This window comes from Pungitius pungitius, chromosome 1 (genome assembly GCF_949316345.1).
Source record: "Pungitius pungitius chromosome 1, fPunPun2.1, whole genome shotgun sequence".
Taxonomy (NCBI): Eukaryota; Metazoa; Chordata; class Actinopteri; order Perciformes; family Gasterosteidae; genus Pungitius; species Pungitius pungitius.
In genome coordinates, this window is record NC_084900.1 from 2,344,019 (window position 1) to 2,361,656 (window position 17,638).

A 17,638-nucleotide genomic window follows, 5' to 3' on the forward strand; every position below is an offset into this window, starting at 1 on the left:
CCGGTTGGGCGTTGTGGCACTCGGTGCCCTCCATGGGAGGTTTCCCTCGACAGAGAAGTGCGAGCTCGCGAGGTCTGACACGTCCGTGAAGCTCACCGGGCTGTCAGCGGCTTCGGGTTTGCAATCCGTTTCCGGTTAGAATTTCGATTTAGAAACCGTCAGATCGAAGTGTAGCGCTATAAACTCGCTGCTTCTCGAGGCGCTCTGCAGTCTTCCGCCCAGTTTGTGACGATGAAGTTGTGTCTGCCCGCCCTCGTGCTCTTGGTTTCCACCCGGTGGCAGCGCGCAGAACCCCTCTCGGCAATAGTCGGACACTCGGTAGAGTGGAAGATGACAGACTGCCCCGATGGCTCCGAAGTGAAGACAGGAGACAACGAGGTGCTTGTGGCAAAGAAGGTTCGTGGCACTTGGATCGGAGAGGGACCTTACGATGGACGGATTGGAGAGAGTCATTCGTCCTCGCTTGTCCTCACCGATGTGCGGTTTAATGACATGGGTCTGTACGAGTCCTCCTGTGGGGACATGCGGGATGATCTCCAGGTTATTGCACCTGACGATGAATCCGTGCGCGAGGGAGAGCAGGTCCTACTGAAATGTTATCTCAAAACGGATGAATCGGTGACGGTCGTAGAATGGGAGAAAGACGGAAAGTCTGTGATGAACATTACAGCATCCACACTGAAAAGCAACGGGACACGATCGGAGAAGAGACACGTGTCTCCGGACTGTTTCCAGACGGGAAACTGCTCTCTGAGCATCGAGGGGGTCCAGAAGGAGGACGCAGGCGTCTACAGGTGCTCCATCCATAATGATGGAAAGACTCAGTGGGGGCATCCTCCTGCTGTCAGGGTGGAAGTCACCAATCGGACCACAGCGATGCCTGACACTGTGAACACACCGTGCCCGTGGGAAACTGCCACAGGGGTACGGACTGTGGCCCTGTCTGTGGTCCTGACTGTGGTCCTGACTGTGGTCCTGTCTGTCCTGGTTGGGATCCTGGTTGTTGGAGGCATCTTTTTGTGCCGGAGACCCCGCAGACCAGAGGCCTCACCCGAATCCCCCGATGAGGGGCTTCCTCTTAAATCTCTAGTTAATAAAGGCACCGTCGCGGGTTAATGCCGATGGTTATGGATGCTTTTAAATGTCATTCTTTTATATTTTTGCACATGTGTACATACATTTGTTTTAGCGTAATATTTAAATAATAAAATCTTTCAAATGGTTGTCACCTTTCGTTCATGTGTGCGTTCGCGCACGCGGGCCTGAGGAGGCCGGTTCAACCAACGTCGTTGCTGCATTTTTAGTTCATTTCCAATTCCTAATTTTTGGGGGATTCTATCAAAGGGATTCGATCATCGGCGCCGTGACACGAAGGCGGGCAGGTAAAAAGACTGGTGTCACACCCCAATGGGAACTTTTTACTAAATCTACAGGCACGTAGGTTTGGTCTCAACAACTTTATTGACATGAACATTTATGTAACTCTGCACTGATTTAAACATAATATGTGATAAAACCTTTGTTTAAATACAAAACCGTATAACTGAATATATTGTTATTGGATACCGACAGGGTTCGAAATAAGGGGGGACTAGGGGCGTCCCGGACCCCCTATAAGATTTTTTTTTTAGATTTTGGGGTGTCCCCGTGTTAACATATAGGAGTATATGCCCTCCATTGTGACAATCTATTGTACTTACTTTTCTATGCAATGTTATGTGTTAACGGCAGCCAATAGGATGCCCCTGAATAGACATGTGACCTAGGAGAGGTCAAGTGAGCCTGCGTTCAATAAAGACGACTCAGTTCAAGTCAACCAGCCATGATGCGCCACTTTGTGTTATTTGTTTAATAATGATATTCGGTCTAGCATTGGGTATGGACGCCGGGACCGTTGAGGGAACCATCTCTGTTAACACCCCGAAAAATATTTTTACCATAAAAAATGACTTAGGGGGTCCCTAATGACTTATCGGGGGTCCCGGACCCGGACCCCCTAAAAGTCATTAGGGACCCCCTATAAGAATTTATTTTTATATTTTGGGGGGCCCCGAAAAATATTTTTAAGGGGTCCCTAATGACTTTTAGGGGGTCCCTAATGACTTATAGGGGGTCCCGTTGGTTGACTCATCGCTGAGGATGCGCGTTCATTGGTGTGTTTCCTCTAACCGGGGCCTCGGTTGCAGTTCTCATATCTCACTGTTTCTAAGTCCCGCCCCTCTTTGGAATCGAACCACACATCACTTTATTTAAGACGCGTTTTTTTGTGTGATTTTGAACGCCGACCAGAAAACAAGCCAAAATAAAAAAGCAACAATAGTAACAACATATTGGTCATTGAACATAGAGTTATGCATTGATGAACATTCATGTAACATGGCACTGATTTAAACATAATACGTGATAAAAACCTTTGTTTAAATACAAAACCGTATTCTGAAACAAATAAATGATAATGACTAATAAAATGAATTGAGAAAAACCTTCTGCTAAAAAACAATACACACAATCAGTATATTCTACATCCAAAACATTAAAAACAAATAAAAACAATGAATAAATACGTATGAATATTCTGCTGCACTTAATAAAGTGCTTTTCCTCCTGTATACGGAGCTACTCGTCTTTCATGTTGGGGACGTTTCTCAACGACAACGCTTGCGTTTGGTGGTGCCGGAGCACTCTGTGTCCTCCATGGGACGTTTCCCTCGACGTAGAAGTGTTTTTTGAAAGAGCCGGTTGGACGTCGTGGCACTCTGTGTCCTCCATGAGGCGTTTCCTTCGGCATCGAAGTACGACGTGAAGGCGGTGGGAGCCGGCTGCTCGATCCGAGCTGGCGAGCTCTCAAACGGGCTGACGGCTGGCACCACGTACCGCGGGAGTCATTCTACGCGGCTCCTGTAGAAGTCGGTGAAATTCCGCCGAGCTGTCCGCGCCTTCGGATGCGATTTAGTAGAAAAAACGACACCGTTTGGAACTTCCTCGACAGAAACAGAGTCGCTGTGTCTCCCACGGTTGACACGGAGGAAAAACAATGGCGGAAGTTGCACCGTTTCAGGGTGAAAAACCACGGCCCACCATTAGTTGATATTAAGAAAGTTTACTCGACGATAACGAGTGTGTGGCTCTTGAAAGAGCCGGTTGGGCGTTGTGGCACTCGGTGCCCTCCATGGGAGGTTTCCCTCGACAGAGAAGTGCGAGCTCGCGAGGTCTGACACGTCCGTGAAGCTCAGCGGGCTGTCAGCGGCTTCGGGTTTGCAATCCGTTTCCGGTTAGAATTTCGATTTAGAAACCGTCAGATCGAAGTGTAGCGCTATAAACTCGCTGCTTCTAGAGGCGCTCTGCAGTCTTCCGCCCAGTTTGTGACGATGAAGTTGTGTCTGCCCGCCCTCGTGCTCTTGGTTTCCACCCGGTGGCAGCGCGCAGAATCCCTCGCGACATTAGTCGGACACTCGGTAGAGTGGAAGATGACAGACTGCCCCGATGGCTCCGAAGTGAAGACGGGAGACAACAAGGTGCTTGTGGCAAAGAAGGTTCTCGGCACTTGGATCGGAGAGGGACCTTACGATGGACGGATTGGAGAGAGTAATTCGTCCTCGCTTGTCCTCACCGATGTGCGGTTTAATGACATGGGTCTGTACGAGTCCTCCTGTGGGGACATGCGGGATGATCTCCAGGTTATCGCAGCTGACGATGAATCCGTGCGTGAGGGAGAGCAGGTCCTACTGAAATGTTATCTCAAAACGGATGAATCGGTGGCGGTCGTAGAATGGCACAAAGACGGAAAGTCTGTGATGAACATTACAGCATCCACACTGAAAAGCAACGGGACGGGATCGGAGAGGAGACACGTGTCTCCGGACTGTTTCCAGACGGGAAACTGCTCTCTGAGCATCGAGGGGGTCCAGAAGGAGGACGCAGGCGTCTACAGGTGCTCCATCCATAATGATGGAAAGACTCAGTGGGGACATCCTCCTGCTGTCAGGATGGAAGTCACCAATCGGACCACAGCGATGCCTGACACTGTGAACACACCGTGCCCGTGGGAAACTGCCACAGTGGTACAGACTGTGGCCCTGTCTGTGGCCTCGGCTGTGGTCCTGTCTGTGGTCTTGACTGTCCTGGTTGGGGTCCTGGTTGTTGGAGGCATCTTTTGGTACCGGAGACCCCGCAGACAAGAGGCCTCACCCAAATCCCCCGATGAGGAGCTTCCTCTGAGATCTTCAGTTAATAGAGGTACCATCGCGGGTTAATGCCGATGGTTATGGATGCTTTTAAATGTCATTATTTTATATATTTGTACATGCATTTGTGTTTGAGTAATATTTAAAAAATAAAATCTTTCAAATGATTGTCATCTTTCGTTCATGTGTGCGTTCGAGCCCGCGGGCCTGAGGAGGCCGGTTCAACCAACATCGTTGCTGCATTAAAATCATTCTTAGTTCATTTGCAATTCCTGTTCTTTGGGGAGATTTTTCACTCATCCGCTGCATATTCCTATTTCAATAATACATGAATGCGCTGATTTATAATGTAAATAATTGTACACTTTCATACAAACTAAAATACACATTGATGCAGTTCGATCAAAGGGATTTGATCATCGGCGCCGTGACACGAAGGCGAGCAGGTAAAAAGACTGGTGTCACACCCCATTCAAGGGTTAAATGAAGATCCACATGGCTCCATAAGCCTCGCCCCATGTTTCGTCATTCCTACGTCACCGACACCGAGCCGCGGAAATTGAAAAAAGAAACAGTACGACTCGAACCTTCCATTTGGCCACACGCACCGAATCCAGTCTTACTTTTTTTCAGTCCGCCTCTAGATCAGTTTTACCTGTGAACAGTTTGATCTGTGAACACTTTGATCTGGGAAAGGCCTTGCGGTTTCCGTCATGTTGCGTTCGCTCCCCGCCGCGGTCACCGTCCTGATTTACGCCGCTGGATCGCTGCTTCTGAACGTCAGAGGTTTGTCTCTCATTCATGAATCCATTACGTTTGAAGTATTACTACTGAAGTCTAGTGTGTCTGTGAGTTTAATCCACGAAATGAGGCAAGAAGAAAGTCGAATGTATTCTTTTCCTGATGTTTGTTGATGTTGTTTATTTGTTTGTTTCAGGAGCTTCGACGGTGGAGATCGTGACCTTTGTGGGCCAAACGGTCATCCTTCCCTGCAAAGTCCAGGACAAAAACGTCCTGGATTTAGATTGGATCAAGAAAGACGGAACCAAGCACGGCGCCATTGCCTTCGCGTACGCGAATGGCTGTGAGAAGCCCGATAAGCACGACAACTTCACCCACCGCTCCCAGCTGTTCCTGAAGGAGCTGGAGGGCGGGAACATGTCGCTGCGGCTCTCCGACGTGCGGCGGTCCGATGCAGGGACCTACACGTGCACGAGGAGGGACGACTCCGCGGTGATCACCTGCACGGTGGAGCTCTCTGTGGGTACGTCCGCAGACTTCATCCATCCCAACCAGCCAATAGTGGCTGCTAATCGTTATGGAGAAGAGAAAAAAGACAAGAAATAAATGAATGAATGACGCAAAATTCCCCGGGTAATTAACAATGGATCAGAATCATATTCATGGTGTTGGATTCAATTAATAGTCGAGCCGAAATTACCTTCATCCATATTAATGTGTGTATAGAATTCTCTATGAGTAATGTACATGGAAATAGTCACTAAAGCTCTAAAGTCCATTTAGTGGTTTAAAAGAGACCTTCATGTTTGGACCAGATTTTAACGTGATTCGCAATATTGGTTGCAAACCTCTAAATGTTTACTTGTTTCGTTGTAAACCTCTATAGTAATGAAACAGCAGAAAGTAGAGGTGAAAACATTTCCGTATTAAAAATGTGGTCTAAAGGTGAACAGAGGGTTGTACTTGGCCTCATTCCTTCCCAGCCTGCACGGACTCATTTACCACCGAGTGGAATCCATCGTCCCATCTTCAGATGTCAAACCCGTCCTCCTGGAATCTCATGACGTTGCTCCACATCTTGCTTCCACTGCTCTGACATAGATTGAAGATTTTCACTTCCTACCAAGACGGGTTCATTTTGCTGAACAAAGCGTTGTCCGCAGGAGGTTTTTGACTCCAAGCTCTTCCTTGTACTACCTTGTGTAATGGGTGTCGTGTTCCTCTGTGCAGGTGCAGCTTCTGAGCCCACACTGGCGATGGTTCCAGGGGAGGACGTCACCCTGCAGTGTGAAGCCAGCTGCTGGTCCCCGAAGCCCGACGTCACATTTCTTGACGCTGAAGGAAACGTCATCAGCGCCGAAGAGCCGAAGTACTCTCAAGACCCCCAAAGCGACTGTTACAGCGTCACGAGGAGAGCGACCGTGCAGGCGGGAAACAAGTACAAAGATTCTGCATTTATGAGCTTTATAAGTCATAAGTCTCCACGTCACAATCACTTTGTGTCTTTTCTCCGCACAGCTTCACATGCAGAGTGAACCAATCTGAGATTGGCCAGACCAGGAAGACGGAGATTCACATTCCAGGTATGCTGGGACCGAGGTCCACATTCACGCTTTAGCCTTCGCTGAGTGTCAGCTGCATACAGTTTCGCTATAAACACATGGGGCAGTAATCAATATAACATAAAAGCTTAATGTGATTACTGTGGAAACCAACGGAGATCTAAAGCTTTCTGTTGTTGTGTCATGTAACTCGTTGGCGTCCCTGATACAGTGTTTCCCTCCAAGCTTTAGTTCCCAAGTGAAAGAACACGATCGGCTTCAAGTGTGTCGATGATCTACAGGTGTCCGTCTCGTGAGCTATTTGCTCGGGCGCCAACAATGACTCGGCTCCTCAAATGTGTCTCTCTTGTGCCTTGTCCACTTTCATCTTGTAGAATGTGATTCGATATTTGCTGTCATTGGAGATCCGTTTGAGATCCCCGCATTTAAAGAACGCGAGTTAAAAAGATGCGAGCTGATGCGTCTGCGGGGACATGGCAGCGTCCATCTGGTTGCTCCGTGGGACGACCGGTGGACACCGGGACCTGACTACCGAGACCGGATGACTGCAAACGGGACCGTCATCTTTAACGGTGCAAACCTCAACGACGAAGGACTCTACGAGCTCATCTGCGCCACAGACACCCACCGTTTCCACCTGCACGTTTTTGTAAGCACCACGTACACGGTGACTGAGGGAGACTCGGTCCCCTTCGAGTGCTACGCAAAGACGGAGGGGGAACTCGGGCACTTCACGGTGCAACGAGACCGAGAGCCGGTGTTCGGGCTGGACTACCGGTCCGGGAACCAGAGCCCGGGGGCCGGGTTCCAGGGCAGAGTGTCCGTCCCCCCTCAGTGGAGAACCACGGGGAACCTGACGATGACGCTGAAGGGGGCGACGACTGGAGATGAAGGTGTTTACTGGTTCTACGTCCAACATGAAGACAAATCGGGACTGAAGGTGAAACTCTTTGCCGTGAGGCTGAAAGTCAACAAGCGCGTCCCGGATCCGACCCCCAGCGGCCCCGTGAGTACCACACACACCGGTCCACCCTTCCATCACATGGGGACATTTGTGTTTGAACTGAACGCGGTGTCTTTTCCATAAACTGAATAAATACAATGAATGTAGTCTGATTACTCCCCTCACCTGCAGTCTGCATTAAACGCAGAGTGTGCTGTGCATCACTTTTTAAATTTGGTCTTTTATTTCTTCCCTCACGTTCTGCCGCTTTTTTCCCACTCAGGTCGTCCCAGAGAACCAGATCAGGACTCCTGAAGCCGTCTACATCGCTATTGCATTTCTGGGGGGGGTGGTGTTGGGTGTGGTGGGTTGTAAGGCACACTCCTCTCTGCTCAGATACTTGAAGACGCGCCGCTCCAGAGCCCGCCCAGATGTTGCTTCACATCCAGATGCAGGAGCACAGCTACTGAACGGGAACTCGGCTGGTCAGATCCCAGAAGAGTCCAAAGTCTGAGCCCACAACAAATGTTCTCCTGCTGGGATTTCCACATGTCTGTTACTTCCAAGTGTAGAACATGATTACAGTATTAGTCATTACAGCAGTGTTGGGGTGAGACCTAGTGGTGGGAAGTAGTGTAGCACTGTAGTTTGTGTGATGTTAAAGTGAATGCAGTATAGTCAATAACAATTTCTAGACTTGTAAATACTGTACACATTGACATCCTGTCATGATGTAATGTTTAAACCTGGGGACGGAAGCTAATTGCCGTCCTTTATGAATTTTCTCCACAAAGAGGGATTTTTGTTGGGAGTTTTTTCTCCTGTCAGGTATTAGATGAGCAACTGGATGCAAAGTACTGCACCAGATAAACTGTGTTCAATCATGAAGAACTGATCTTATATGTTGTGATGCAATTGAAGTGTACTAGTTATAAGATGAAGACAAACGCAAAATTGATCACATTTCACTTTGTAAATGATCACTTTGTTAAGTTATTAAATACTTTTTAAATTCGAGCCAGGTGATTATTCTTATTTTTAAAAATCCATCAATATTACAATGAGATGAGTTTGAGGCAGAAATGTATTTTTTACATGTTATAATATCTGATGACATTTTCTATTAAGAAATAAAGAGTTCTGTGGCATTTCTGAGAAATCACTTTTTTCAGGAAACAGCAACAATTCAGAAAAGGCAGTAAACTTGATTGCATTAATTAGCTTTAAAAATAACATGAAAGAAAATAGAAGCATGTGCATGAATAACTATACTGGACGGGTATGACATTGTGTAATTATTTATTAATGCACCAATCAGCAGATGAATCAGAAATCTGACAATAAGGGTAGCTGATTAAAATCAAACACAAATTCTACATGACAAGTCCATTAAGATAAAGTGAATATAGAGCAAAACATTGTTAATCCGCTACAGTTTGAGCACAGGCCTCAATATGATGTTTACAACCAGCCGCTTGCTGTCAAACTGTCACGATGCTCCTCCTCCTCCGTTATGTCAGTCAACGCTGCAAAAACCATAAAGGGAAGGGAGGGTGCCTGGTAAAATGAACACATCGGATAAATAACACAATGGACCAAAAAGATACAAAACATTGGAAATATACAGTTTATAACAAAACATACAGTATGAATAAAATAAAAAAGGAAAAAGAAACAGCTTTAAAAGAAAAGAGCATCGTATTATCTCACTTGCACTCATTTAAAAGGAGATCATTTTCTTAGTGAGGGACACCTGCCGGGTGCTAATCACCTCAAGCTTGCAAGATGTCTTTATTAATAGAGAAAGAGCGTTTTGTTTGCTTTACAAATAACTCCTCGCAACAATACTTTATGACGTCTCACGGTTTGGATGGACCCAGCAAAAAGATCTGTGCTGCAAACAAAACACAAATCAGCAATTCTGTAGTGGTGCAAACACCGCCCAGAGGAGACCTTATTCCACCCCCCCCCCCCCCCCTCCCTCAGTGCACCAGCTCCAGCTGGCTGCTGGAGAAGGGCAGGACCCCGCTGACGTAGTAGGCGATGCCCAGGGAGAGCAGGGCGATGACCACCAGCAGCAGCAGCACCCTCCAGAAGCCCAGGTCCTCCACAAACTCCTGCCAGGTGGTCCGGAAGCTGGACAGGACGCCCTCGCTGCTCTGCAGGTTGGGGTTGAGTAAGGAGTGGCTCTCCATCGCGCTGGGACGGACAGACGGAGGACGGTTACAAACAGGATCTATACTCCACCCTGGTGGTGCTGGGCGGTTTGGCCAAAAACCCACATCACGGTATTCAGACAGCATCTCGGTGAAAGAAAAGGTGACGTATTGTTTTTTCAAGTAAACACGTTCATTCTTGACCGGCTTCCCGACCAGCTGATCAACAGCCTGTTAGCCTGTTAGCTCGTTAGCGCCTTGTGGCTGCTAGTGTTGCCACCAGAGGCTCGACAGGCTTTACAATTTTTTGATCTACTTTGTCAAGTAAAGTAGCATTGCACACACACACACACCTCTCACTGTCGGCCATCTGCATGGTCTCCAGCTTGGAGTGGGGTCCCCTGTTGAAGCCCTTCACCTCCTGCTCCTCCAGTCCTTCCAGCAGACGTATGGCGTCCTTGTTGACGCCGCGTCTCTTCGCCAGCACCAGAGGGGTTGAGCCGTTGTGGTTACTGTAGATCAGAGCAGCCGACACACACAAACACACACACACACACACACAGCTTAAGAATGGCATAGGAGGAAAGAGTGCATGGATGGGATTTGCTTGAATGTTGTAGTGCACCAATGGACATGCGATGGATTAAAAAGACATCCTGTCATACAAAGACGGTGGTTTGAATGTGTTCTCATTATGAAACCACTTGCAAACAGATTTACACCCATTCACCACACGGACGCCGCAAAACAACCCTGACAAGTGAGTATCTCTGCAGTGAAACTGAACCACAAACCTCTCACCAAATGACTTACTCATTCCAGGACTCAACTGACAAAAGGATTTCAGAGTCACATATGAGATGCTAGTTACTCAATCAATGAAAACATTTCCAATAGAAACTGAGCTGATAACCCCCAGGAGATCAGGTATGGGAGTTAAAAGCAGAACAGGAAGCTGCCCGGACACAAAGGTAAAACCAGGAGAAGCGTTAACAGACATCTTTGATCATCACATTTCTCACCAGATATCGATCTTCAGCCCGTTGGAGACCAGGAACTGTATCGTGTCCACGTGGCCACACAGGTGGAGCGCCGTGTTTCCCTGATAATCAGTCGCCAGCAGATCGGCCCCGAACTTGTGCAGCAGGCGGCATATGTCCACGTTCCCCCGGGCGGCGGCTAGGTGCAGGCCGGTGCGGCCCCGGTTGTCGCGGATGTTTGGGTCGCAGCCCGTCTCCAGGAGCCGCTTGGCGAAAGGCAGGTCTCCATCGATGCAGGCCTGCAGCAGGGGCACGTTGGTCTGCGACGAGTCGTTGATGAAGACATAGGACATGTCCGAGTGGGTGTCAGAAAATTCCAGCGTACCTGCAGGATCAAAGAGGGTGGGGGGGGGATTTATTGAGATTATTCCCAGGGGTCGGCTGAATTGAAAGTATTGTACATCGTTTACGTTGTTCATTCTATACGTCATCGCAGTCCCTCCATCAACTCTTTCAGAATAGGTAGATAAAATCCAGCCCAATGAGTCGCATTGATAGTTATGAGGTTACTGTATCAGCTTATGTATCATATGTACACTCACCGGCCACTTTATTAGGTACACCTGTCCAATACTCGTTAACACTTAATTTCTAAGCAGCCAATCACATGGCGGCAACTGAGTGCATTTAGGCATGTAGACATTGTCAAGACAATCTCCTGCAGTTCAAACAGAGCATCAGTATGGGGAAGAAAGGTGATTTGAGTGACTTTGAACGTGGCATGATTCTTGGTGCCAGAAGGGCTGGTCTGAGTATTTCAGAAACTGCTAATCTACTGGGATTTTCACGCACAACCATCTCTAGGGTTTACAGAGAATGGTCCGAAAAAGAAAAAACATCCAGTGAGCGGCAGTTCTGTGGGCGGAAATGCCTTGTTGATGCCAGAGGTCAGAGGAGAATGGCCAGACTGGTTCGAGCTGATAGAAGGGCAACAGTGACTCAAATAACCACCCGTTACAACCAAGGTGGGCATAAGAGCATCTCTGAACGCACAGTACGTCCAACTTTGAGGCAGATGGGCTACAGCAGCAGAAGACCACACCGGGTGCCACTCCTTTCAGCTAAGAACAGGAAACTGAGGCTACAATTTGCACAAGCTCATCGAAATTGGACAATAGAAGATTGGAAAAACGTTGCCTGGTCTGATGAGTCTCGATTTCTGCTGCGACATTCGGATGGTAGGGTCAGAATTTGGCGTCTACAACATGAAAGCATGGATCCATCCTGCCTTGTATCAACGGTTCAGGCTGGTGGTGGTGGTGTCATGGTGTGGGGAATATTTTCTTGGCACTCTTTGGGCCCCTTGGTACCAATTGAGCATCGTTGCAACGCCACAGGCTACCTGAGTATTGTTGCTGACCATGTCCATCCCTTTATGACCACAATGTACCCAACTTCTGATGGCTACTTTCAGCAGGATAAAGCGCCATGTCATAAAGCTGGAATCATCTCAGACTGGTTTCTTGAACATGACAATGAGTTCGCTGTACTCAAATGGCCTCCACAATCACCAGATCTCAATCCAATAGAGCATCTTTGGGATGTGGTGGAACGGGAGATTCGCATCATGGATGTGCAGCCGACAAATCTGCGGCAACTGTGTGATGCCATCATGTCAATATGGACCAAACTCCCTGAGGAATGCTTCCAGCACCTTGTTGAATCTATGCCACGAAGAATTGAGGCAGTTCTGAAGGCAAAAGGGGGTCCAACCCGTTACTAGCATGGGGTACCTAATAAAGTGGCCGGTGAGTGTATATGTAGATGACCATATTGAACTAGGAGTTTTATTATGTGTGTGTGTGTATATAACCAGACATTTGATCAATTGAAGCAGCGAAACATCCAGAAGTTTATTACGCGACAAATAAACCAACAGAACTTTACGAAGTACACGACATGCAGCGGCTTTCCAGATGTTCTCTTCTATGCAACATGTACAGTATGAGAGACAGTATGAGAGACAGTATGAGAGTACGTGAGACAGTCTGTGGGACAGAGGATGCTCGCCTGCAGCGTGTGGTGTTCATCACGTGACCTTACGGCTCCAGAAAATCTTCTTCCAAACGGATTACTTGGCTTCATCATCCAAAGCGCTCGTACAGGACGTCATCGCGATGTAAAAACTCTCCTATAAAACGTGAATCTAACTGTTAATCTATTGCGCCTTCATCAAAGAGGGGGGGGGGGGGTGTGTGGTAAACTAATCCAGCTGCTCAAATGAACCTGCGCCGGAGCAGGTTAAGGTTTTGAGATGTGTTGATCTACGTCATCTCCTCCGGAAAATAATCCGGCTAACTCAGTTAGCCACGTACGAGGAATGTACACGTGGTTTGTGAATGGCTGAATGATCACCTGTAGTGTTAATGCGCTGCAACTGATATAAAAGTCCATTTACCATTTAACTATTAGAATGTCACAGGAATGTTTATCTTATTCTTTATTTATCTTAAGCCTGTTTCTGAATTATTTTAATCAGGTCAGAGGGTCATCTGTCCATCTCGTATAAATAAATCAAACAAAACTATCAAGTGAAAAAAAAAACACTGCAAGAAAAGTGTTAATAAGAGAAAATAATGATGTAGGATATTTAAATATATTTGATCAAAGTCCCATAAACGAATGCTTCCTAAATATAGAGTGAGGCATTTAAATGTCAACCTGTGAAGCCTCACTGTGTTGACCTTTTTAAGGCCATGACTAGGCCCATTTGGCCATCCAGGACACACACACACACACACACACACACACACACACACACACACACACACACACACACACACACACACACACACACACACACACACACACACACACACACACACACACACACACGTCCTGCTCTGTGTAGCGTTATTTTTACGTTTGTTAACGGATGAAATATTGTGACTTGTGATTCACTTCTAGCTACCTCAGTAATGTCATGTATTACGGGACATTCACGTTAGTTACCAGCAGCCAGTCATTTCATATTAACGTTGCAGGGTTTTACGTTACTGAAGGGAACGTTTGTAAACACGTTATAAACCCTAAATGTCTGTTATGTCCAGGAGAACTGAGAGAAACATCAGGAGAATCTTTCACTTTCTGCCAGTAAAAGCCGACATTACCATGATGTACTATTGGGGGCTAGTTAGTGTTATAGCAAGCTAACTGTAGCTTCAACTAGCTTTCGGTGATAAACACGGATAAAGATAATCGATTGCACATCGATACGTATTACATATCGGTCTCTTTGCATACAGCGACTTGACCAATTGTACCAAAAATAAACCGTTGTCAGTTGATAACTTTGACAGCTATCGTACAGAAGCTAGCGGAGCTAATGTTAGCCAGCAGGCTAACGTTTTCCACGTAGCTAAAACCGATTAACGCCCAATTCAATAACCGTAGAAACCTGCACACGAACTCAACGAGTATTTAAGGATGTTATCCGACCGGCAGCCGCGTCACTCACCTGTTAATATGTTCCCAATTAGTAGAAAAAAAAATACAGTTCGCTCTTCTTGGAGCTAACGCTACTAGCCAGCCGTGTTGTTGTGGCGTTGAGCTTCTTCTGTTTACAGAAGCAGCAGCGCGGTGCCTGTCGCCCCCTTTCGGCCCGGACGCGTCACGACACGCTATTTCATTTAATTCAAGGAGCGATTTCATTAAGCACATTTTAAAACATTTGCACATATTGTAGTTACATTGAAAAAACATTTTTGATTTGGTATGAATAATTGTATTTATATACATATTGTGGTTCAACAAATCCTGATGGATTGGGATTAAGAAATTAAAACCCCTGCCACTCCAAATTAATTTTCTCTTCGGTTCACCAAACTCTTTCAGACCACAGCAGCCTTTCAATGTCTCCTGGACAAAAATATGCATACCTATTGGATTTCCAGTGTAGTATATCATCTAATGTTACCAGCATAGTAGTTACAGCCTTTTTTTTGGATGCCTAATTAAGTGAGCTGCTTGGTTTTCCAAGCAATATAACATGCTATCTCTACACTGACCACATAGCATTAAAACCAAAAAAAATCAACGCTGAATATTCTCAGTTAGTTTAAAGAGTTTATTTCAACTTGTGTGAGCACAGAAATACATGTTACAGTAACAGACATGTTGTTAATGTTGTATTGTTATGGATCCTCTTTGAGGAAAAACCGCATTTCTTTTCCGTCCCTCCGCTGCTCAAAACATTTCAACTCTTTATGAAAACATTGCGTGGACCAAACAGACAATAAAAGCATGACGCTGCGTCTGTTAAATCATCAGTGGCGAATATATTTTTCATATAAACATAATCCTTAAGGCATCTGTTTTTTTTTTCCAATAATATTTCATGTACACGTCGTTGTCTTCCCATTCCCCCCCATCTCTAAAGTAAATAAAACCAAGGTATAGTAGCGTAATTTAAGCGAAATAATTACAAACTAGATTACAAAACCACAAAGGCTGACGGCCAAACAAAAACGAAGAGTAAAATGAAATCAAAAGACAGGAGGACAGTGGTCATAGTGGTTAGAAGTCACACAGAAGCTTCCACTGTCCGAGGATGACCACCAAAGTCAACCCCCCTCCCCCCTCCTCCCCCCAAAAGAACGCTGCATTCTGTCATAAAACCACATTTATGGAGAGGAAATAAGTGACGGTTTCCTAATTCTTTGCCAAGGACAGAGGAATGTGAAAATAAAACAAAGAGCTAATGGCTTTAGAGAGTTCGGCTCAAACAGACTTAGGTGGGGGAAGACAGTAAGCAATATATACAGCAACAAGGAACAGCCAATCAGAGAGAGAGAGTGTGTGTGTGTGTGTGTGTGTTTCCTGCCGTCTGAGGGAGGTTTGGTCACAAAATAAAGATGAAAGTCTGAAGGTGGAGAGTAAATACGCCCCTTGATTTGGTTCATTGCTGTAACGCATGTGAGTTCACATCAGTGCAATATACTGTATATGTATATGTGTATGTGAATATATATGAATAAGAATGTATATTAGGCCTCGTTATCGGAGGCCCAGATTCTGTTTGAGCCGTTTAGAAGAAGTTTTTTAACCTTTTAATAGCATGTGTAATATTTTGAAATATTGTTTTTCATATCAGTGAGGGTTGTTGTAGCACCATAGAGTCTTACTTACTTTAAAGAATAAAAATCACGTTTGGATTATTTGTGTTGTTAGAAAGTCAAAGAGTGCAGAGATACAAACGATAACAATTCTACTGAGGAAGCGGTTTCCTCTCTGACTTAAAGGCTGCTGGTCTGGGATCTGTTCTAAAAAAAGATCCACCAATAATTTGCTTGTGAATTTATTACCGGTTCATTTTGCTCCTCTTTATTTCGTTCTTAAAAAGGTAGATTTCACTCTATAACTTCCTCTTATTCCTGTGGGTGTGATATTAAAGAAAATGAGGTAAATACTGCACAGTTTTGGACATTGTTGCACACAAACAGCTCAGTTAAACGCTAACGGTCACCTGACTGCATCCCGCCATCTAACGACACGCCTCTGCACGTCTGTGCGTCTCTGCAGCTGAGCGGCTCTCAGGTAGACGATGCGGGAGTCTGAGCCCCAGTCAGGTGACTCGGTGAGAGCCGCTCGCCACGAGGTCGACGCCTCCGGAGCCAGAAAACAACGCAAAATACAGAAAACACTTAAAACAATAGCACCATTGTCAGTGATAATCTAGAGGAGAGCGAGGGCGCTCCCTCCGTGTCCTCATTCAAACTCCATGTTTTTAAAAACATCTCCACAACAAGCCATTCATTCATAAAAAAAAAAAAAAGATATCAAAAACTCTAAAAGGCCGCTTTGATGTCGTTTGTCTCGACTCCCCGAGAGGAGCGGGAGCTCATCTGCAGTCAGTCGTCTTTATTCTTTTACGTGCCACCTCCATCCTCCTCCTCCTCCTCCTCCATCCTCCTCCTCCACCTACAAGATCTTGCTGCAGACCTGGCAGCGGCTGACCCTGGAGCGCTCCTGGCCTCCCTTCAGGGTCTCCTGCGCCGGCGCGTAGACGAACTCCTGGCTGCGCTCCACGGTCGTGAGCCAGAAGCTGTACTTGTTGGCGAAGTAGTGGCAGCTGCCCCGGGCGCCGTTGCACTCGATGAACGGCGTCGCGCGGAAGTCCTCCAGGCAGGAGCCGGGGGACACCAGGGACTGGCCGCCGCCCTCGGCGCCGGCCGCCGTGTGCTGCGCGTGGGGGAGAGGGGGGGGGGGGGGGGTGGGGGGGAGGTTACTTCCTTCATGCAACACATGCCCGCACACGGTGATGATTCTGAGCTCTGCTCGTACCATCAGGAAGGAGTAACCGATCCAGAGGCTCCTCCAGCCGGGGGGGCAGGTGGGGATGGTCATGTCCTGGCTGTGCACCGCCACAGGCAGGGACGGCGCCTCGCACACGGAGCACCTGGGTGCATGGCGCGGGGGGGGGAGAAAAGAGAGGTCAGTCCCAAAACGTGCACGCGGAGGAGGGTGGGGGGGTTGCGGGGGGCGCGGGGGGCTACCTGCTGATGTACGGCTGTATCTGCTGCTCGGCCACGGGCATCATGGGTATGGGCGCCGTCGTGGAGAGCCAGTAGGACTTGTCGTTGCGGCTGGCGTAGTAGCAGACCTCGTTGGGGGAGCAGTAGAGGAAGGGGATGGTGTTGAACCTGGGGAGGCACGACCCGGCCTGACCTAGGGGAGGGAGGGAGGGAGACACTCTGTGTGAGAGACGCCTGTGGTTCACAGCCTTCGGGGGGGGAGGGGGGGCGCCCGAGGCGTTCACGCCGCCGTACCGAGGTCCTGGTTGTGCGCCTTCTCCTGCCCCTCCACGAACAGCAGGCTGTACCCCTCCCACAGCTGGGCCATGCCCTGCGGACACATGGGCACCTGGGAGCTCTGGCTGTGCTTCACCAGCGTGTAGCCGATGCTGCTGCTGCGCCCCACGCCGCCGGGGGCGCCAGGGCGGCCCGCCGCGCCAGTAGCACCTGGGGGAGGAGTTAGGGTTAGTTCCAGTTTCCTCCAGAGTACTACCTCTGAG

General features: G+C 47.6%; 4 protein-coding genes across 5 annotated transcripts in view; 2 read left to right on the top strand and 2 right to left on the bottom strand.

The window, feature by feature from the left end:
• The first annotated feature begins 3,241 nt into the window (after window positions 1–3,241).
• Window positions 3,242–4,346, top strand: LOC134114399 (uncharacterized). Its single transcript, XM_062560460.1, has one exon. The coding sequence runs from the start codon at window positions 3,369–3,371 to the stop codon at window positions 4,251–4,253; it is 885 nt and encodes a 294-aa protein (XP_062416444.1). The 5' UTR covers window positions 3,242–3,368; the 3' UTR covers window positions 4,254–4,346.
• Window positions 4,347–4,845: 499 nt separating this feature from the next.
• LOC119222969 (uncharacterized) lies at window positions 4,846–8,591 on the top strand. The gene is made up of 6 exons (XM_037480001.2): window positions 4,846–4,970; window positions 5,122–5,448; window positions 6,156–6,363; window positions 6,444–6,508; window positions 6,862–7,493; window positions 7,714–8,591. The coding sequence occupies exons 1-6, from the start codon at window positions 4,898–4,900 to the stop codon at window positions 7,942–7,944; spliced, it is 1,536 nt and encodes a 511-aa protein (XP_037335898.2). The 5' UTR covers window positions 4,846–4,897; the 3' UTR covers window positions 7,945–8,591.
• A 121-nt stretch (window positions 8,592–8,712) lies between these two features.
• Window positions 8,713–14,227, bottom strand: LOC119223045 (ankyrin repeat domain-containing protein 46). Its single transcript, XM_037480138.2, has 4 exons — window positions 14,084–14,227; window positions 10,609–10,951; window positions 9,940–10,098; window positions 8,713–9,629 (listed from the first exon to the last, which is right to left on the bottom strand). Exons 2-4 carry the CDS (start codon window positions 10,917–10,919, stop codon window positions 9,413–9,415), a joined length of 687 nt encoding a protein of 228 aa, XP_037336035.1. The 5' UTR covers window positions 10,920–10,951; window positions 14,084–14,227; the 3' UTR covers window positions 8,713–9,412.
• A 451-nt stretch (window positions 14,228–14,678) lies between these two features.
• col4a6 (collagen, type IV, alpha 6) overlaps window positions 14,679–17,638 on the bottom strand; it is a 52,578-nt gene continuing 49,618 nt past the window's right edge. For both annotated transcript variants that reach the window (XM_062560134.1, XM_062560120.1), the window contains 4 exons: window positions 17,394–17,585; window positions 17,121–17,292; window positions 16,909–17,023; window positions 14,679–16,806 (listed from right to left, as the gene is read on the bottom strand). In XM_062560134.1, the coding sequence (XP_062416118.1) occupies window positions 16,546–16,806; window positions 16,909–17,023; window positions 17,121–17,292; window positions 17,394–17,585 (740 nt within the window). In that variant the 3' untranslated portion in view covers window positions 14,679–16,545. The remainder of the gene's footprint in view (window positions 16,807–16,908; window positions 17,024–17,120; window positions 17,293–17,393; window positions 17,586–17,638) is intronic.